Genomic DNA, 22,713 nt, shown 5'->3' with positions numbered 1-22,713 from the left:
TGGGTTATAGCTTGCTTGCTTTCTAAGAATATCCAAGCCCGAGAATTACATCCTAGCAGATTGTAAATTATCTTATACTATGTTAATTTTAAAAACATAAAGGATTATTTTTAAAATTTTATCCACAGCTTGCAGTTGCAAACAACAGGATCATTACCTTACAAGAAGAAATGGAACGAGTTAAAGAGGAAAGTTCCTACATACTGGAATCCAATCGGAAGGTTAATCTTACTGGATTTATAAAATATTCATTGAGAGCATGTCAACTTGTTAGTGGTAAAGGGGAGTCTCTAAAGGACTATTTTAATCAGCTGGCCTGTATCAAGTACACTTTTTATTTAGACTCCATGCATGTGTGATGAAGGTTGTGGGAGGGTTATGCGCCTTTTCCTACAAGATGCTTCTTGGCTTCACAGCCACCTACATCTGTTTAGAGACTTCACAAAATAGTCTAATTCCGTTTCTTGTTTTTATGTACTAATGATTCATACAGTATTTAACAATTTGTTATGTTAAATATACTATTACTTTTACACCATGTTACTGTTTTATAAGAAGTGACACCTCATTTATATATCACTGGGAAAGAGCTACCATATAAATGTATTTTCTAGATAACTTAATTCCTTAAAGCACCAAACTTTTTATACATGTCATTTTCTAGATAACTTAATTCCTTAAAGCACCAAACTTTTTATACATGTCTGATTAGAATTTTGTAAACCTTTATGTTTTGTACAATTCCGAGCCTTCTTAATTAAGGACATAATTTAATACATTTAGCCCTTTATGATGACTGAGGATCATAATTACCAACATTGACAATTCTCTGCTAAATTATAATAGTGCCACTTTAGGAGGCTATTGAAATTGATAGAGCTTCTGACACCTACACTTAAATATTCCCCGATTTCTGTGGATGGTTTTTTTCCCTATCTTTTTTGTATTCACTAGCATCTCTTACTTTTTATTGATGCTTAGTGTTGTTATCTCTAGGATGATCTCTCTACTTCCTTTTATCTTCATGCTTCTAATCTACTGTCCCTAGGAATTCAAATCCATAGTTATTAAAATTGTTCTTAAAGAGTTACTAGGCTCTGCGAGGGGACAAAAGCAGTTTTCCATGAGTAAAGTGATTGACTTTAATGCATGGACTTCATGACTGCTCAGAATAATTTTTTTATGACCTGCTTGTTTTTATCTGTGATCTCGCTGGATAGTTGAAGATACGAGTTGTGAATTCTCTGGAGATTGAATGTATTAACATTTAAACCTATAGCCCCTGGGCTGGGTGCAGTGGCTCACGCCTGTAATCCCAGCACTTTGGGAGGCCAAGGGGGGCAGATCACTTGAGGTCGGGGGTTCGAGACCAGCCTGGCCAACATAGTGAAACCTCGTCTCTACCAAAAATACAAAAATTAGCCAGGCATGGTGGCACACGCCTGTAATCCCAGCTACTCGGGAAGCTGAGACAGGAGAATCACTTGAACCCAGGAGGTGGAGGTTGCACTGAGCAAAGATTGAGCCTCTGCACTCCAGCCTGGGCGACAGAGTGAGACTCCATCTCAAAAAAGAAAAAAGAAAAACCTATAACCCAACTCTTATTTTGAAATGAATACTATGTTGTTTTTAGAGGCTGATTTTTAAAACTTCTACCATCTGGTTTGATAACCTATTTTAGGATTTTAAATAAAGTGTCAGGAAACCCCCAATTCAGCTTAACCTTTAAAAATATACTAGACTTCTTCAATTTCTTTGTTGTGTTTGTTCATTATTATACCTGCTTCTGTATGATCTTTTTTTCTTACTAAGTAGCAGTGTTAGTGTCTATTAATTCTGTATAGATCAAATCCTTAAATATGTACAATGTTATTTATCTTTTCGAGGGTCCCAAGCAAGACAGAACTGCAGAAGGGCAAGCACTAAGTGAAGCAAGAAAGCATTTAAAAGAAGAGACACAATTACGATTGGTAAACTTTGCTTAATTTCTAATAGTTCAGGAATATATTAAAAGGTAACTGCCCACTTACACGTTTTATCATACAGACTAAGATTAGAAATATCAGTAGTGTTCTAAAAAACTATAGATCCTATAAAATGGTTTATCTCTTTTTAAACCACATTCCTTATCATATTTTCTCAATCTTTTTCTGAGTATTCTCAACAATAAGATTTTGTTAATTTTTATTTTTTTGCTTTTGTAGTTTGTATTACAACAATATTAAGTGTACAGAACCTACTTTTTTAAACTATGCAGTCTCAATCCTACCTAAGTCCTCATCCCTGCAAAGATTCTTGGAGTGGTGGCTCCTCTTTTCTTTACAAGGAATCGTTAATGTAGGATTACTCTATTTTATTTTTAGCTGTTATTTCTGATTTATTATGGTCTTAGATATAAATGGAAAACTTATCATCCAGTATTAGTCTTAAGATTTTTTAGAAATTAAAAAAAATACATATAAATATATAGTTAGAGAGTATATCACCTCACTCTAATCAGAATGGCAACTATCAAATTGAAAGATAAGTGTTGACAAGGATGTAGAGAAAGAGAACCTTTACACGCTGCTGGTGAAAATATAAATTAGTATAGCTACTATGTAAAACAGTGTGAAGGTTGTCTTAAAAAATTAAAAATCGGGCCAGGCACAGTGGCTAACACCTGTAATCCCAACACTTTGGGAGGCCGGGCAGATGGATCACAGGAGGTCAGAAGTTCGAGACCAGCATGACCAGCATGATGAAACCCTGTCTCTACTAAAAATACAAAAAAAAAAAAGCCAGGCATGGTGGTATGCACCTGTAATCCCAGGTACTTGGGAGGCTGAGGCAGGAGAATTGCTTGAACCTGGGAGGCAGAGGCTGCAGTGAGCCAAGATTGTATCCCTGCACTCCATCCTGGGTGACAGAGCCAGACTCTGTCTGAAAAAATAAAAAATTAATTAATTAAAAATCAGTCTAGCATATGATCCAGCAATCCCACTACTGGGTATATATCCAAAGGAAATGAAATCAGTATGTCAAAGAGAATCTGCACTCCTATGTTTATTGCAGCATTATTCACAGTAGCCAAGATATGGTATCAACCTAAGTGTTCATCAACACGTGAATGGATAAAGAAAGCATGGTACATAAACACAATGTGATGCTATTCAGCGATAAAAAAGAATGAAATCCTGTCATTTGTGGCAACATGGGTGAACCTGGAGGACGTTATGTGAAGTGTAATAAGCTAAACACAGAAAGAGAAATGCCATATGATAACACTCATGTGGAATCTAAAACGTTCTCATAAAAGTAGAGAGTAAGGTGGTGGTTACTACGGGGAGAGGAAGCAGGGGATAGTAAGAGATTGGTCAACAGGTACAAAGCTATAGTTAGATAGGAGGAATAAGTTCTGGTCCTCTGTTGCATAGTGTGTGGTGACTAGAGTTAATATTAGTATACATTTTAAAATAGTTAGAAGAAAGGTTTGTTGTTGTTGTTGTTGTTTTTATTGGTGCATAATAGATATACATAGTTCCAGGGTACATATGATAATTTAATATACTCATGTAATTTGTAAAGACCAAATCAGTGTTCTCGAGATACCCATCACCTTAAATATTCGTCTTTTCTTTATGCTGGAAAGAAAAGAGACTTTTGAATATTCTCATCACAAAGAAATGATAAATGTTTAAGATGATAGATACGTTCGTTTCTCTGATTTGGTCATTACACAATTTTTATATTATCGAAGCATCGTTCTACACCATAAATTACTATGTGTCAATCACACTTTTTTAAAAAAGAATTTATAATAAGGGATACTGTTCCTATACTGGATTTTCTCCAGGTGCTAGTGTTATTATATTAATAACCCCTGGTTTTCACATATTAACTCTTCCTGGAGTTTAGATAGTGTAACAAACACAAGGAGCTCCCCAGAAAGTCTTTAAGAATAAGGAGGAGCCTGAAAGTAAGGAGTGACTTAACTTGTACTAAAAAATTATTACAGGCCAAGCGCCATGGCTCACACCTGTAATCCCAGCATTTTGGGAGGATCGCTTGACCTCAGGAGTTTGAGACCAGCCTGGGCAACATAGGGAGACCCTATCTCTACAAAAATTACAAAATTAACCATGCTTGGTGGTCCATGCCTGTATTCCCAGTTACTTGGGAAGCTGAGGAGGGAGATCACCTGAGCCCAAGGAAGTTAAGGCTGCAGTGAGCTGAGATTGCACCACTACACTCCAGCCTGGGTGACAGAGGGAGACCCTGTCTCAAAAATATATATATGTTACAAATTGACAGAATATAACAGAATTTTAGATTTTTTTTTTTTTTTTTTTTTTTTGAGATAGAGTCTTGCTCTGTTGCCCAGGCTGGAGTGTAGTGGTGCAATCTCAGCTCACTGCAACCTCCACCTCCCAGGTTCAAGAGATTCTCCTGCCTCAGCCTCCTAAATAGCTGGGATTACAAGCGCCTGCCACCACACCCAGCTCATTTTTATATTTTTAGTAGAGACGGGGTTTCACCACATTGGCCAGGCTTGTCTCAAACTCCTGACCTTGTGATCCACCCACCTCAGACTTCCAAAGTGCTGGGATTACAGGTGTGAGCCATTGCACCTGGCCAGAATTTCAGATTTTTTTGAAAGCAAAGTGGTATTATTTTAACATCCTTAAAATACTTAGCGTTTGCCTTCTATGTGTTTGTGACTGAGATCTGAAAATGTAATACTTTTCATAAGAAAGGTCGCAGAAATAATATATGTCAGCATTTTAAGAAGGGGTATGATTCGTTTTCTATAATGCTAATCATGTAAAACGAGAATCTCAGTGAAGTGGCACATAATAAAAATCTTAAAATTTCTCATATCCTGGCTGGGCACGGTGGCTCAAGCCTGTAATCCCAGCACTTTGGGAGGCCGAGACGGGCGGATCACGAGGTCAGGAGATCGAGACCATCCTGGCTAACACAGTGAAACCCCGTCTCTACTAAAAAATACCAAAAAACTAGCCGGGCGAGGTGGCGGGCGCCTGTAGTCCCGGCCACTCGGGAGGCTGAGGAAAGAGAATGGCCTAAACCCGGGAGACGGAGCTTGCAGTGAGCTGAGATCCGGCCACTGCACTCCAGCCTGGGCGACAGAGCGAGACTTTGTCTCAAAAAAAAAAAAAATTCATATCCTTTTATCACAGTAAGACAAATGTTTGTTAAGAAGGAAGGAAACTAAGAAAGTAGGCGAGGTCCTAGGTGAGCCCAAGGCACAAGACAGATGCAGAAGATCCTCATGTCTTTCTGTCTTTGATCACCCAAATAATGTTGCAGTAATAATGGTTGAGACAAAAAGAGGTATCATGTTAAGTGAACTAAAAATTCTGTTAGCGGCTGAGCGCAGTGGCTCACGCCTGTAATCCCAGCGCTTTGGGAGGCTGAGGCAGGCGGATCACGAGGTCAGGAATTTGAGACCAGCCTGATCAACATGGTGAAACCCTGTCTCTACTAAAAATAAAAAAAATTAGCCGAGTGTGGTGGCGTACACCCATAGTCCCAGCTACTCAGGAGGCTGAGGCAGAAGAATCGCTTGAACCCGGGAGGTGGAGGTTGCAGTGAGCCAAGATCGAGCCACTGCACTCCAGCCTGGGCGACAGAGCTAGACTTCATCTCAAAAAAAAAAAAAATTTCTGTTAGCCTCTTAACCATACTAGTCATCCTCAGTAATTGCGATGTTACCCCAGGGACCCAGATGGTCCTCTGGGTTCCCTGGGCTCTTGAATATATCAACAACATTCACATTTAGGAGGATTGCAACTGCTTCATTTTGTGCTGACTGCTGTAATCCTGTATGTATATTTCTATAATAAGATATGACCATCAGTTGTCTTAAGGTCTAATGAAGTGTCTCAAATATGTGTATATTTTAGACATATTAAATAGCACTACCTTTGGCTTAGCAGGTTTTTCAGATTTGTACATTATTGGGCAAATGTTATTGTGTATTCTAATTATTGTTCATTATCAATTAATTATTGTTAATGTTTCTGAAAATGAATGGTAGCTTAAGCTATTTTGCTAGAATATTCGACCTGAGAGTTTTGGTATACTTTTTCCTGTGAAATATTATGGTTTGTACTTAGTTGAAGAAACAGAGTGTAAGCAATTTACTTACCTTTGGGGGCAGGATGTTGAAAAAGAGCTGGAGATGCAGATCAGCATGAGGCAGGAGATGGAATTGGCTATGAAGATGCTGGAGAAGGATGTCTGTGAGAAGCAGGATGCCCTGGTATCTCTTCGGCAGCAGCTGGATGACCTCAGAGCTCTCAAGCACGAACTTGCCTTTAAGTTGCAGGTAGGGGAAGTATGAGGAATAGACTCACTGGCTTTCTAAAATCCTGGGGCTCCCCTTCTCCCATCTTATCCTCCAGAATCACACTTTAATTACAAGAGGAAAGAATCACATCTCATTTTAATGCTAGCTGCCAATAAACTACTTTCAGAATCAGACCGTCATGGGATCCTGTATGGCTGTTATAGAAAACCATGACCACTTTTCACATTATAATAGAGGGTGAGGGTCTTTTTTATCCTATAGTATAATTTCTATTCTGCAGTCTACTATGCCAGCTGAGTTACATATTCTATTAGCTTTTACACTGGAAAGTGATACATTGATGAACTATTACTGTGATAACCCTGCAAATAACAGTACTAACTTTAGATAAATTGCTTTTTTTTCCATTTGAGGATTAACTGATATCGAAATATATGAACATTTCTGTTTTCCCACTTACCATTAGATTCAAAAGGCATGTGTGGTTGTAATTTTAGGATTTATGTTATACAGGTTGTTTATCATTATTTTCCATAACAGAGTTCAGACTTAGGAGTAAAACAGAAAAGTGAACTAAACAGTCGCTTGGAAGAGAAGACTAATCAGATGGCTGCTACCATTAAACAACTTGAACAAAGGTAAAAGTCCTGGTTCTTTAATGAAACACTTTGGGTTGTCAGTGCTGATAGTGAAGAGAATGTGCTGTACATTTGCAAATAGAAAATATATGAAATTCTTCCAAATTAGCATAAGACATTCTAGTAGGAAAAAAAGCCAATTAAATATTATGTGTGTTTTCTAAGGTATGACTGAAATGTTTTTAGGAAATGTCAGTTACTTGACTAGCCTTAAAAAACAAAAAAAAAAAAAGGAAAGGTCAGCCTTTGATGACTGTTTTGAACATCAGAACTCTTAACCCTTATCAGAATCATGTGTTAGGGGAAGGATACTTAAAAGCATGAAAGGACTCTTAAATATATGTATGTAATTCTGTGATTTTATTGTTCATCACTAAAGTCTTTGAATACTTGGATGCTGGGGTATATAGAGGCAGTGAGAGATAGGTGTCCTCCAAGGATCTATTCTGGATCTTTCCCTTCTTTAATCCTTTTCTCTTTATCTCCCTTTTCTTTCTCCTGGGTAGTTCTGTAGCTTCCACTGTCACCTCCAGTGTGCTTCCCCAGCTTTTACCTTCATCTGGAGACCAGTCTTGAGTTTTCATCCTTTGGGCAGCTATCTTTCACCAGTATCTACAATTTAGGCTGCCCAGAGCACATCTTCTTCCTATGCTACTCTCTTTCTCTGTTTGTGTGAAACCACCATTTTCTGTCTGGCAGCTCAGCAGCCAAGAGAAATGGCTGAGTCTTCAAGATTGAATGTGGCATGGCACCCAAGGTCATTTGATGTTTCTACCTTCAACACCTGTTCGTCACCCTTCTTGCACTTGAGCAAAACTAAACTACTGGTCCCTGGACGTACTTCCCAGTTTTCTCATTCATTTCTTTCCCAATAGTTCCACCAATTAGAAATGTCCTAATTCTTCCCACTCCCTTATTCTTCATTTTTAAGTTTAGGCTCAAATGCCACCTCCCCAAAGTTTCCTCTGATACCTCTTTGCAGCTAGAAATGATCTGTCTTTCTGGGAATTCCCATAGCTTCATATTCATATTTATCTATACTGTTTATGGCTCTTCTCACTGTCTACTTTACCTTTTAACCCTTTATATATGTGTCCTCCGATGCGAGCGTAAGCTCCCTGAGATTAGTTAACTAATCTTTTGAGTTCCCTCATTAGATCTGTCACAGTGCTTTGAATATATAAGCATTCATTCAGCAGATATATGAATGAATGGATTAATGGGTGACTTCTTATATTCAGATGATTCTTAACTAGTAAGGGTCCTGAACAGCAATGCATATTAATGTTTACTCAAAACTTAATGGCAAATTTGTAAATAAGCCTGAAACCTCTTATATAGCCAAATAAAAATGTATCAGTCTTACCTAGGAAAGACGGTTATATACTTGCTCATACATAGTTACATGTTTATGATTTAACAAAATGATTTTACTGTTCATAAATTGTGCTTTTGAAGTGAAATGTATCAAATTCGTTTTCAATGATGCTTTGACTTGGAATTTAAAGCAAACAGAAAGAAAAAATGACATCTCTTTGAATATTAAGCTGACCTATTCTCTTGCTATTTTTGTGTTTCCTGTTTATCCATTTTCTCATTCCCCTTTCACTTCATTGTCATTTTTATTTTATTTAGTGAAAAGGATTTGGTGAAACAGGCAAAGACCTTAAATAGTGCAGCAAATAAACTGATCCCAAAACATCATTAGGCATTTTTCAGTTGGCACGTTGCAAGTCTGATATCACAACTTCATTGTAAAAGGAAGAAATCTGAAAGCTATTACATTTAAGCTCTGATTCTCTCTAAAATGTCACCAAAAAGTTGACTTTGAATTTGTTGGACTTTTAAAAAACCATTTGGAGATGTAGGTTGGGTGTTTTTCGTATTGTTTTCTCCCCAGGGTTAGAAAAATTGGTATAAGTTCCTAACTAAAAGCTGAGTAAACTTTGAGAAATTATTTCTGAGTTGACCAATAAATAAAAATACCACTTTTTTGAAAAAGCCTAGGGAATTGAAGCTCTGTATATATATTAATGATGCCTTTACAACCCAATCGTTGATAATATCAGATTCTCGGTGCATTGTTCATGTCTGTATCTGCAAGCCTGTTCTGCCATTGCAGTGTAATGAACTAGAGGTAACTACCACATGAACTCAGACTCTTCTAAAATAGTTCTGTGTCTCTTAGACCATGACCCCTTTTCACTTTTGTTATGTAGGTTTAATCCCCAAGACAAGGATAGTACTTAGTATTTCACTTTCACTACACTTCTATTCTCAGTAACCAAGATTGCTTGCAACTTTTTTTGCCTTAGTGACTTTTGAAAAAAAAAAAAAAAAGAAAAAACAGCATCCTTATATTTCTTTAAAATATATAGAGATGAAGTTAGTAATTAGGTAACTTATGATAACATAATAATGTGGACACTTGGGGAAACCCTCCTTATGTTTGTCATCTTCTACCTCTGCCATTTTCCTGCAGTTCTGCTTCCTACTTAGGCAGTTCAGAGAGAATGATTATAATAGAAACACTCCTCTCGTATTAAAAAAATGATGCAGTACCCATTTTTCATATCCTGCTTTTCTTATTGGAATAAAAAGGACAGGGTATAGACATGAATGTTGATATTCTGCCTGGCCTGTCATTTCTTACCTGGAAACATTTACTTAAAAGTTTCTGTTACTTTTTGTTCAGATGGAGGTTTGCTAAAGGTTCTGGGAAGCTAATAATTGAATTATTAGAAGAACATTTCAGAATAGGAAATAAATGATAAACTTACATTCTTTATTATTATTTAGTACAAAAATACAGATTCCCAGTAGATATCCACAAGCAATATTAGCAGGGCTTCTGTTTATAAATGACCACAGACTAACCCTCTCTAGGCTTTAACATTGTAAATAATCCTATAAATACTTTAATTTTTAAGATGATTTTTGATTTGAAGAGATGGGCTTTACATAAGCCTTCATTCCTTCAAAAGGTCCTAACAAAATATTTGGGTTTTTTTCTCTCTTTTTTTTTCCTTCTGGTATGCTTTGCAGCATTTCAGCTGCTTAGGTGGGGACACAGATAACCCCTTCGCTTCCAGCTCTTAAAATTCTTTATCTTTTTCTTGGCAAAACCAGAATTAAGAGTGTACGATGGATTCCATGTGTGCTTATATAGGTCCCTGCACAGATTGGACTTGAACCAAAATCAAGTCAAAGAACATATGTTTAAACCAACTTCATGGAAGTGGAAGATCCTGTGCTCTTGAACTTATTTTAATTCTTATAATTTGCACCTATATAAACAAAGCTCCTACTATATTCTTCTCCTCATCATCCTTTTGTGGTGATGGGTTGCCTTTTCTATGAGCATTTGGAAGGAATGATCAAATACCAAAATTAAACTTTCTAAAACCTACACATAGCATGCTTCTAAATTCTATCATATAAAGCCCCAAGTGTTTTACCTTCTAAAACATGCTTCTGTATAGGTGCAAAGTTATAAGATATTTAGAAGAAAACATCCATCAGAATCTTCTAGAGAATATGGTCAGAGTCTTAAACAGGCCCAGTGCTGAGTTCTTTGTCCACTTAGTCACACATCTTTTGTGGGAATGGGAAAGGAAGGAGACAGCCAAATTCTGACAAAGGCTTTTCCTTATAGAATAACCCAAAGCCTGGGTGAGGGTTGATATATAATGTCCCATGATTTAATATATGTGGTTTGGGGGAAAGGACAAGAAAAAACTATAATTCCACATATAAGAAGGTAGTTGCCCGTTTACAAGTTCCAGTTATGTGTGTAAAACAGAAAAATTAAGTACCAAACCTATTAGGAAATTTTTTTAAAAAGTGGATTTAACTTAAATTACTGTGTACTTGAGGTTGGCTTTGGATATGGATTTTCTAAAAAGTGATGTTTTATTGTTTATCATCTAATGGCTGTAAACTGTAGTACTAGAATAAAAAAAAAATGGAAAATCAGCTTTTCCTCTGCCTGGTTCACCTTCATCTTACTTTTCTTTAGAATTTGTTTCTTTTCCATCTTCCCCCCCTCATAATTTCTTTGCCTGTGTCCTGCAAAGTTTTTTTACTCTCTCTGTCTCTCTGTGCATTCTTCCTTGGGTTATTTTATGTTGTGTTGTGAACTTGGTCTTTCTCCCCACCATGGCTTTTGTTTTTTATCACAAGTTCATGTGGCTCACATCCAGATTGCGCCAGGCTGAGCGAAGCCGCCAGTCTGCTGAGTTGGACAACCGGCTCTTCAAACAGGACTTTGGAGACAAGATCAACAGTCTGCAGCTGGAAGTCGAGGAGCTCACCAGGCAGCGGTGAAGAGGGGGCAGCTTGAGCCGACAGGGTGGTCATGGGTAATTCTTAGGGTAGACAGCAAGAAGAGGGGTCTCATGACTTACAGCCAGGTTGGCTCTGTCTTTGCAATGTCCCTTCTCTGGAATTGGAATTCAGAAAGCTTCACGTACTTCAACATTCCCCAAATCCGATCAACATGCTTTGTGATCAAAGAATTAGAAACTTAGAGCCCAAGATCCCAGATAAATAGTAATTATTAGCCAAAATAACACTAATAATAATATATAATATTTCCTGAATTCTTACTGTGTGCCAGATACTTTACAAAGCACTTCACATGCAAACTCTCATAATATCTTCATATCAACCCTATTAGCGATATTATTGCCTCCACTTTCAGATTAAAGTAGAGCTTAAGGCTGGGCGCAGTGGCTCCTGCCTGTAATCCCAGCACTTTGGGAGGCCAAGGCAGGTGTATCACCTGAGGTCAGGAGTTCCAGACCAGCCTGGCCAAGATGGTGAAACCCCATCTCTACTAAAAATACAAAAATTCGCCAGACATGGTGGTGAGTGCCGGTAATCCCAGCTACTCAGGAGGCTGAGGCAGAAGAATTGCTTGAACCTGGAAAACGGAGGTTACAGTGACCGGAGATCATGCCACTGCACTCCAGCCTGGGCGACAGAACAAGACTCCGTCTCAAAAAAAAGTAGAGATTAGAGATGTTAAATGTGTCCAGATTCACATAGTTAAGCTTAGAAGTGGCAACATTATCATTTAAAAACCTGTCTCTCTGACAACAAGCCATTACCCATTTTTAATTACTGCACTTTAAAACAAGGGGTTGGCATTCTTTAGAGAATATGTCTGTATAGAATTCCAATTTTTCATCCTTTTCCTCTCCAACTTACTCAGGAACCAGCTTGAGTTAGAACTAAAACAGGAAAAAGAAAGAAGATTACAAAACGACAGGAGCATCCCAGGAAGGGGTTCCCAGAAGCCAGAATCCAAGATGGTAATATTTGCTATTCCCTTGTTCTTTTACTTAATTTCAGTTTAAATTTTAGAGGCTACCTTGATAGGCCTGTCAGTTTTCCTTTACAGATCACATACTTAGTGACTGTGTCCTTAAGTATATGGATAGCAAACCAGTAATTGTGTAAACAGATGAAAGCTTGATTCTGGGTCTGCCTGTAGGATACTTTCTCTAACTTGATTTCATTTGGAAAGGGGGATTTTAATAATCACAGGGACCCTGTTTCCCTTTTAATAATTTTTTAAGTAAGATTATTTTGAGGTCTTAACAAAAATATATGTTTCTTGGATTTCTGCTAAATAATAATTTTAATAAAATAGTATAATAATCCCTCTCCAACCCTGAAGTCCCCTTTAACAATTTTCCACAATATGGATTTGCTTCTGTATATCTTTTTCAAATCATGAGGATTTCACTTTGAGTATCCTTAAGGAACTTCTCATGGGAATAATTAGAGCGGGAACTAGGCTTGAGGAAGGGAAGGTAATATAGAATAAAGAGCAAAAGTAGGAATTTCCACATAATAATCTTAGAAGGAGAGATCTACAGTGGTGAAGGAGCTAAAATTGGGTAAAAGCATCTCTGGGGCCCAGGAAATAATGAAATCAGCAAAACATGAAATAACTGTTTATGTGACAGACAAACAGTGAAAAAATTGCCTCCTGTGTATACTTACTATTCAAGGGGACTTCAAAAAGATCTTGGGAAATGGAATTAAAAGGTAAAAATATATAAACTTTATTTCTCAACCTAAGTTCCATCAAGGTCAAGAGACTTTTGTAAGTGATGATACCAGTCATGTAGGCCATCCCTGAAGAACTGAGGCTCCTAGGAATTGAACCATATCAATATAATCTTTTCACATTATTAACTGAAGAAAAATTGGTGCCCTTTAATGATGTTTTAAGATTAGGAAACAGAAATCAGAAGAGCCAACTCAGGACTGTAAAGTGGTTGCCTAATGATTTCCCATCGTAACTACAGAATTGCCCTTGTTTGATGAGAGGAATGAGTTAGGAGCATATTTCTAGTGGGATAGGACTCTCTGTTGAAGCTTTCCTGGGCATTTTTATGCTAAAGCGTTGGCTAACTTTCTCAAAACAGACTCACAAGTATTAGCCGAGTGTGGTGGCATGTGCCTCTAGTCTCTAGTCCCAGCTACTTGGGAGGTTGAGGCACGAGAATCACTTGAACCTGGGAGGTGGAGGTCGCAGTGAGCCAAGATCACACCACTGCACTCCAGCCTGGGTGACAGAGCAAGACTCTGTCTCAAAAAATTAAAAAAAAAATTAAAAACACTCTCACAATAAGCAGATGTTGGCATTCTCTGGCCTTCCAGAAAGTCAACAAGCAAAGTGCCTTCAGCATCCCTAAAAACTGTTGCCATGACCTTTGCTCTTGACCTGTCTGCTTTTGCTTTTATTGCACCACTTCCACCTCTTCATAGCCATTGCTTTGATTGTGCTTTGTCTTCAGGATTGTACTATGAAGTTGTTACATCTCCTGTTATAATTTCTCAAACAAATGCTTCAGGTTCTTGATCCCACTTGTTTATAATTCCATTGAAAGCTATACTTTTGTCTGCAGCTGATATGGGCACAACAGTTTTGGCACCCATCAAGTAGAAAGTTTACTCGACTTTAATTTTTCAGCCAGAATTGTATAAGCCGAACCAATTGAGATATCTGTGGTATTGGCTGTTGTTTCTACTGTTAATCGTTGTTCCTCTTTAATTAGAGCATGAATAAGATCCTCACAAATTGATGTGGATAGTCTGCTACTGCAGACTTCATCTTCAACATCATCTGGCCCTTCTTAAAATGAGTTATCGTTTTGTAAACTGCTGATTTCTTTGGGGCACTGTCCCCAAAAGCTTTTTGTAAAGCATCAGTAATTTCACAATTCTTCCATCCATGCTTCACCATGAATTTGATGTTTGTTCTTGCTTCAATTTTAGCAGAATTCATGTTACTCTGATAGGGGCTCTTCCTTTTTTCTTTTCCTTTCTTTTTTTTTTTTTTTTTTAAGACAGAGTCTCACTCTCACCTAGAACAGAGTACAGTAGCACGATCATGCCTCACTGCAGCCTCGATTTCCCAGGCTCAGGTGATACTCCCGCCTTAGCCTCCCGAGCAGCTGGGACTATAGGCACACACCACAACGCTCAGCTAATTTTTGTATTTTTTTGGTAGAGTCGGGGTCTTGCCATGTTGTCTAGGCTGGTCTTGAACTCCTGGGCTCAAGCGATATGCCCACCTCAGCCTCCCAAAGTGCTAGAATGACAGGCACAAGCCACCATGCCCAGCCAGGGGTTCTTTTCAAACTGATATCTTATCCTTTTTAGTGACTCAGACCAAATCCTGGTCAGATATATTAAAATAAGTTAGTACAAGTTTATTTTGCTGCAAAAAAATTTTTGAAGTCCATGCACAGTCTTTTTGTAATATGCATTTTCCATGAACTTTTTGAATACCTCTAGTATACAACAAAGCAGGAAGAGTTCATAAACTATTTAAAATTTCTAGAGAGTGAGCTGCTAATTTACTGGCAAGTAGAAAACGATGGTATGTGGAAATTTATTAAATAGTATCACTACTAATAATTTAAAGTGTACAAAGAACCACTCTAGGCCAGGCACAGTGGCTCACACCTGTAATCCCGCACTTTGGGAGGCCGATGTGGGCAGATCACGAGGTCAGGAGTTCAAGACCAGCCTGGCCGACATGGTGAAACCCCGTCTCTACTAAAAATACAAAAATTAGCTAGGCATGGTGGTGGGCTCCTGTAATCCCAGCTACTCGGGAGGCTGAGGCAGGAGAATTAGTTGAACCTGGGAGGCGGAGGGTGCAGTGAGCCAAGACCATGCCATTGTACTCTAGCCTGGGCGACAGAGCGAGACTCCATCTCAAAAATAAATAAATAAATAAATATAATTAAAATAACCACTCTCTGTAGCATGCTATCTTTATTATTTTAATTTAGTGAACATAAAATCTAAAAGGCTTACAAGAGTTTACTTAAAATCTTGACCTATCTCACCCTATTTTTCAAGTGAGGTTTTAAGTTTTTCAATCTCCAGTTGTTACTTGCAGTGGCATTTCCAGGAGGATAAGTATTGACCTCTCTTCCTTGATACTTGAGTGGTGTAAGAACACACGTTTCAGCTGGGTGGCTCACACCTGTAATCCTAGCACTTTGGGAGGCCGTTGGCATGAAGATTGCTTGATCCCAGGAGTAAGAGACTAGCCTGGGCAACATAGGGAGACCTCATCTCTACAAAAAAATTTAAAAATTATCCAGGTGTGGTGGCTCGTGCCTATAGTCCTAGTTGCTCAGGAGGCTGAGGTGGGAGGATCACTTGAGCCCAGGAGGTCGAGGCTGCAGTGAGCTGTGATCATGCCACTGCACTCCAGCCTGGGCAACAGCATGAGACCTTGTCTCAAAAAACAAACAAAAAGAATACACATTCCACTTTTGGATGCACATAGGCAACAGTTGAAGGCAAGCAGCAGTGGGTGTGTGTGCCACAGAAAAAAATGTAGCCCTAAAAACTGCCCAGCACCTGGCCAGGCTCTGTGGCTTACGCCTGTAATCCCAGCACTTTGTGAGGCCAAGGTGGGTGGATTGCCTGAGCTCAGGAGTTTGAGACCAGCCTGGACAACATGGTGAAACCCCATCTCTACTAAAATACAAAGAAGTATTCGGGCCTGGCAGCTGTACCTGTAATCCCAGCTACTCCTGACGCTGAGGCCAGAGAATCGCTTGAAACCAGGAGGAAGAGGTTGCAGTGAGCCAAGATCACACCACAGCACTCCAGCCTGGGTGCCAGACTGAGACTCCGTCTCCAAAACAAACAAAAGTTGCCCAGGCAGAGCCTAAGAGTATTGGTAGAAAAACAGTTTGAGGCTGGGTGCAGTGGCTCACGCCTGTAATCCCAGCACTTTGGGAAGCCAAGGCGGGCAGACTACCTGGATTGGGAGTTCAAGACCATCCTGGCCAACATGGTGAAACCCCGTCTCTATTAAAATACAAAAATTAGCCAGGGGTGGTGGTGGGCGCCTATAATCCCAGCTACTCAGGTGCTGAGGCAGGAGAATCGCGTGAGCCGAGATCACGCCACTGCACTCCAGCCTGGGCGACAGAGCAAGACTCCGTCTCAAAAACAAAAATAAAAAGAAAGAAATGCAGTTTGAAACTTTACATCTGTCCTGCCAAGTAGAAAACTGCTTGAGTTGAACAGGCTATAGAGATGGTGGCACTGGGTGGTTCATGCCTGTAATCCCAACACTTTGTGAGGCCAAGACGGATGGATCACTTGAGGTCAGGACTTTGAGACCAGCCTGGCCAACATGGTGAAACCCCGTCTCTACTAAAAATACAAAAATTAGCTGGGCATGGTGGCACCTGCCTGTAATCCCAGCTACTCGGGAGGCTGAGGCACAAGAATAATTTGAACCTGGGCGGATCACTTGAGGTGAGGAGTTCGAGACCAGCCTGGCCAACATGGTGAAACCTCGTCTTTACTAAAAATACAAAAATTAGCTAGGCATGGTGGTGCACACCTATAATCCCAGCTACTCAGGAGGCTGAGGCACAAGAATCACTTGAACCTGGGAGGCAGAAGTTGCAGTGAGACGAGATGGCACCACTGTACTCCAGCCTGGGTGACAAGAGCGAGATCCTGTCTCGGATAAAAAAAAAGTTGTGGCCCTGGGGCATCAACTTGATTGAACATCCAGAGGATTATAGTCTGATGGATATGGCCATCCTTGGTTTTACCAGTTTTTCAGAGCTCAGTCTGGGGGAAAGAAAAAAAAAAATTATACTTCCTCTAAGGAGTAACTGATATCTTGAGCCAACTTTGCAAGTAAATAGAATACATTCTGAATTTTATTTGAATCTCAAGAATTAAAATATCTACTTTGAAAATCATTTGTCACAAACTATCAGAATAGTTAAGAAACTACTTAGAGCAAAGAATGAGGAAACATAGCTTGAAAGTTAGATCCCTTCCCTGATAAAAAAAAAAAAAAAAAAGTTACTTAGCTTTATACCCAAACTAAGGCATTGCAGAAGAAAATATGTGCGATATCATCGTTGTTTAGCATTCTGAATAATTAATAAATTGGGCTGTTTTCTTTTGGCAGGATGGGAAGCACAACATGCAAGAGGAAAATGTTAAACTAAAAAAGCCCCTGGAAGAAAGCCACAGGTGTTTGTTAATCAAGTATTAACTAAGATGTAAAGTTATTCTGGGGTGGTGGGAAGGGGGGAGTTTTTTATATACATAGGCATTGACACCGACCAGACACTGACTTATAATATTAATATGCCAGGAAGACATTCGAAGTGGAAGTTAGTAAATAATAAACCATATAACATGTATTAAACCAAACCCATTAGGCCATTTCAGAGGAAAGGATGATCAAGCTGTCCTCTCTCTCTTCCCTGATTAATTCCCAAGCTCAAATGATCACTTAAGAGGTTATTTCCCACCTTTACTGAATTGGTTTCCCAGGAGAATAAAGTATAAGTCATACATAGCATTTCTTAGCTTCTTAAATATATTTGAGTATGACTTGTTTCTACCTATGTGCTAAATTTCAAATAAGTGGCTGGGCGCAGTGGCTCATGCCCATAATCCCAGCACTTTGGGAGGCCGAGACAGGTGGATCACCTGAGATCAGAAGTTCAAGACCAGCCTGGCCAACATGGTGAAACCCCGTCTCTACTAAAGATAAAAAATTAGTCAGGTCTGGTGGTACCTGCCTGTAATCCCAACTACTTGGGAGGCCGAGGCAGGAGAATTACTTGAACCCAGGAGGCAGAGGTTGCAGTGAGCCAAGATAGCACCACTGCACTCCAGCCTGGGCAATAGAGTGAGACTCCATCTCAAAAAAATAAAAAAAAAATAAGTACTCTGATTTCTCTTATCTCTCATCTCTCATTTTTTCTTTCTCTTGAGAATCTCAAACAGCTTAACTCTATTCCTTTTTCCTAACTCTATCTGATTTGCTCACGATGAAGAGCATACGATAGTTTCAAGGAAGCTGACTTTTTGTAGTTATTTTACCAGGTTAGAAATATAATTAAATATTACATAGTGCCACTGCATTAAAAAGTGAAGGAGGTCCAGTTATATGACATTCTGGAAAAGACAAAACTATGGAGACAATTAAAAAAAAACATCAGTGGTTGCCAGTGGTAAGGGAAGGGAGGAATGAACAGGTGGAGCACAGAGGATATTTAGGGCAGTGGACTACTCTGTATGATACTGTGATGGTGGGTACATGTCATTATACATTTGACCACACCATAGACTATAGACACCACCAAGAGTGAACCTTAATGTGAACTGTAGACTCTGGGTGATGATGTTGTGTCAGTGTAGGTTCATCAGTTGTAACAAATGTACCACTCTGGTGCAGCATGTTGATAAAGAGACCAGGGATGGGGCAGGAGGCATGGGGAAGTCTCTGTACCTTCTACTCAATTTGGCTGTGAATCTAACTGCTCTAAACATAAAGGTCTACTTTAAAAGGTGGAGGAAGCAGTTAGTGATGAGGAAGGATACCATAGTGGGGTTTTTTTTTTTTTTTTGAGACGGAGTCTCGCTCTGTCGCCCAGGCTGGAGTGCAGTGGCCGGATCTCAGCTCACTGCAAGCTCCGCCTCCCGGGTTTACGCCATTCTCCTGCCTCAGCCTCCCGAGTAGCTGGGACTACAGGCGCCCGCCACCTCGCCCGGCTAGTTTTTTGTATTTTTAGTAGAGACGGGGTTTCACCATGTTAGCCAGGATGGTCTCGATCTCCTGACCTTGTGATCCGCCCGTCTCGGCCTCCCAAAGTGCTGGGATTACAGGCTTGAGCCACCGCGCCCGGCCCATAGTGGGGTTTTGAGAGAACTATACAGCTGTCCCTAGCCAGGCTGTGTCACCTTAAGAATGAGGTAGTGGCCAGGCGCGTTGGCTCACGCCTGTAATCCCAACACTTTGGGAGGCCGAGGCGGGCGGATCACGAGGTCAGGAGATCGAGACTATCCTGGCTAACACGGTGAAACCCCATCTCTGCTAAAAATACAAAAAATTAGCCGAGCGTGGTGGGGGGGGTGCGCCTGTAGTTCCAGCTACTCGGGAGGCTGAGACAGGAGAATGGCGTGAACCCGGGAGGTGGAACTTGCAGTGAGCCGAGATCGCGCCACTGCACTCCACCCTGGGCAATGAGCAAGACTCCATCTCAAAAAAAAAAAAAAAAAAGAATGAGGTAGTGTGTCATCTGGAGCAAAAGTAGCTGCTGGAGAAGAGAAATTACACAGTCCAGTTTGCAGGTGCTTGGCCTAAATGCCCATTTCTTGCCTTAAAGGCCAGAATGATTCCAAAGTCTTTAATTTTGCTCCCAAAGAGCATGGTTTGATCCAGAGCTAACCTTAAACTGTCACCCATCTCACATTACAGATAGGCATAAGCAAAGAGAAGGGAACTAGAAGGGCCATAAAATTAACCTGGGCTTCCAGGTGCCTTTCAGGGTCAGCCTCTTTCCAAACTAACATCAAGTCATTTACTTGAGCAATCAGGAGTGTCTATTAAATGCCAACTTCTGATTTAGGTTCTGAGAATATAGAATAGTGCTTCCTTTTATCTGAATTGAATTGTGCTCTGCAACTTAGAATTTGTTTTACATTCATTATCTCCTTATGATTTAATATTCCTTACAAAACTGTCTAATGCAACTTTACAGATGAGAAAACTGAGACGCACAGAGAGGCTGAGTGACTTATCCAAGTTGCTTCTGTTTATCATGTCTACTGTTTTTAAGTGCTTTGGCTCTGCACTACCTATTAGCAACTTCCAGGACTTATTCTGGTCATAGCTGCAATCGTTAGACATACCAGGCTTCCTGGGATTATGATGGCAAGGAACATCAGAAAATCTGGTCACCCCATGGTGTATGTCTGGTGGTCACACTGCTACTCAAGTGAAAATAGGAACCATTGCAATCTGTAGTGCATTTTCCCTGTAACCAAGAGCGGGCTTTGCTTCGCCTCTCATTTAGGCTCTAGTCCGTGCTGGGAACATCAGAGTTAGCTCAGCTTAGTCTCATGAAGAAATATTTCAACCTGAATGGGTTTTCTGGTAACAGTCTCATTCATTTCCCCTTCTTGAATTAATTTGCTAAAGCTCACATCTTAAGAATATTTAGGACTAATATATAACATGTGATAATGGATAATGTATAGATTTCCATAATATCAGATAGAAAAAAAGCTACTAAAATATATGGCCAGTGAACCATTGGAGTTTTACACATTGGGAAGTTTTACACATTGGAGTTTTACACATTGGGAATATTTTGATAGCAAAAAGGAATGTAAAATATAACTTCATCTGTTTTTAAATGGGAACCCTAATATAATAAGTCAATGGTCAGATTCTAGTGATTCATTTTAAGAAGCAAAATTTCCTCTCCTTGGAGGTCAAAATTAATAATTATGTTGTTCTTAGTAATATAAAAGACCTACAGTATTTCTTGTTTGAAAAAATGTTTGTATTCTGAGCTTTTTATTGAAATGATAGAAATGGAAATATAAAGTTCCTATTTGTCACGATTTTTTACTTCTCCATTGTAGGCTGCAACCCCACCCTATGGATGAACAGGTAACACAGCCTCCTGTTTCAAAACATCTTGTATAAATTATGAAGTTGGTTGAACCGTGCCTAGCCAGCAAATAAGGTAGCATGGGCGGAAGATGCGTGAATACAGTGTACCATCCTTCTAACAATACCCTGAACAAATACGTATTGCCTGAAGCTCGCACAGGAAGTAGCACAGCTCTGAACAGTTTACTAAGTAAACATCCGTTCTCACATTTTAAATTATCCCTGACATAAGACCTAGGAGAGTTCACTTTACATCCCTTTCCTCTAGTTTTCTTTTACATAAAATGGAGAGAAAAAAGATGCTTTGATCACTTAGAAATAAGCTAACATAAATGATTATAAAACACTTTGTGAATCTAATAGTTTATGACAAGCCCACGAGAAAGACAGTGAATGCTACTATGTCTGAGTCACCCTGTCATTTACCTCTCAGGTTATAAAATAAAATAAATCCTACTGCTATCCTTTTTTTTTTTTTCTAAATGGAGATAAGGTCTCACTCGTATTGCCCAAGCTGGGATGCAGTGGACGATCTCAACTCACTGCAACCTCGACTTCCCGAGCTTAGGCAGTCCTCCCACTTCTGCCTCCCGAGTAGCTAGGACTACAGAGATAAGGTTTCATCATGTTGCCCAGGCTGGGCTCAAGTGATCTTCCCACCTTGGCCTCCCGAAGTGCTAGGATTACAGGTGTGAGCTTCCATGCCCAATGCTGCCATTCTTTTTTTTTTTTTTGAGACAGAGTTTCACTCTGTCACCCAGTGTGGAGTGTTGTGGCACAATCTCAGCTCACTGCAATCTCCACGTCCCAGGTTCAAGTGATTCCCCTGCCTCAGCCTCCTGAGTAGCTGGGATTACAGGTGCCCATCACCATGTCCAGCTTTGCTCTTTTTTTTTTTTTTTTGTATTTTTAGTAGAGATGGAGTTTCGCCATGTCAGCCAGGCTGGTCTTGAACTCCTGACCTCGTGATCCACCCACCTTGGCCTCCCAAAGTGCTGGGATTACAGGTGTGAGCCACCAGGCCCAGCCCCCAGTGCTTTCCATTCTTGATGGTAGAGTGAAGCAAGAGGAATGGGATGGTGTTAAAACTTTTTACTCTATACTTGCATGTGTTAGATTTTCTTTTTAGAAGTAAAATCACGTTATTATAAAAACTAAGAGCTGGGAGCTGGAAGCATAATGATGGGATTCTCCGAGTGGTATTATGGTGGTAGGACTACCTATTCGTAATTGGTTTATTTAGTTTCCAGATAGTCTATAGTGTGATTATATTAATACTGTAGGTAAAAAAGGCATATTCTGAAAGTACTAATATTTCTGGCACTAAGAAAAACTAACCGCTCACTGTGTGGTTTAGGATCAGCTGCTGCTCTCTGGAAAGCCACAGGTGTGTCAGCTATGTCAGGAAGATGGCAGCCTAACAAAGGTAACTGTGGTGAGAAACGGACAGGTTTTTCATAGGAATGTCTACAGCACCCCCCAAGTCCCTCCCCAGGAGTAACAGGGACTTTGCCGCATGGAGTGCAGAGTGCATGCTCACAGTGCTGGGGGTGAGGTGAAAAGCAAAAGGGGCAAGCATTTACTGGGTACCTGTTATTTTTTCAGTCATAATAATTCATGTCAGTAAATTTCCGTTAAAATAAACATAAATAGCAGCCAGGCGCAGTGACTCATGCCTGTAATCCCAGCACTTTGGAGGGCTGAGGTGGGTGGGTCACGAGGTCAGGAGTTCAAAACCAGCCTGACCAACATGGTGAAACCACATCTCTACT

The 22,713-nt window shown here is 39.8% G+C and overlaps 1 protein-coding gene across 4 annotated transcripts in view; it reads left to right on the top strand.

The window, feature by feature from the left end:
- The window catches only part of RUFY3 (RUN and FYVE domain containing 3), a 102,148-nt gene that overhangs the window by 75,629 nt on the left and 3,806 nt on the right, over nucleotides 1–22,713 (top strand). For 2 of the 4 annotated variants that reach the window (XM_025385059.1, XM_025385060.1), the window contains 9 exons: nucleotides 129–221; nucleotides 1,887–1,970; nucleotides 6,164–6,331; nucleotides 6,854–6,951; nucleotides 11,154–11,273; nucleotides 12,167–12,266; nucleotides 17,435–17,499; nucleotides 20,911–20,938; nucleotides 22,299–22,367. In XM_025385059.1, coding sequence (XP_025240844.1) covers nucleotides 129–221; nucleotides 1,887–1,970; nucleotides 6,164–6,331; nucleotides 6,854–6,951; nucleotides 11,154–11,273; nucleotides 12,167–12,266; nucleotides 17,435–17,499; nucleotides 20,911–20,938; nucleotides 22,299–22,367 — 825 coding nt within the window. Of the gene's footprint in view, nucleotides 1–128; nucleotides 222–1,886; nucleotides 1,971–6,163; nucleotides 6,332–6,853; nucleotides 6,952–8,586; nucleotides 10,927–11,153; nucleotides 11,274–12,166; nucleotides 12,267–17,434; nucleotides 17,500–20,910; nucleotides 20,939–22,298; nucleotides 22,368–22,713 lie in introns of those variants that run through there. The other 2 variants (XM_025385062.1, XM_025385061.1) reach the window with 1 other exon arrangement.

The sequence above is a fragment of the Theropithecus gelada genome, chromosome 5, assembly GCF_003255815.1.
Source record: "Theropithecus gelada isolate Dixy chromosome 5, Tgel_1.0, whole genome shotgun sequence".
Classification (NCBI taxonomy): domain Eukaryota; kingdom Metazoa; phylum Chordata; class Mammalia; order Primates; family Cercopithecidae; genus Theropithecus; species Theropithecus gelada.
Note: the sequence above shows the minus strand (reverse complement) of the source record. Positions and strands in the feature narration are given on the sequence as shown.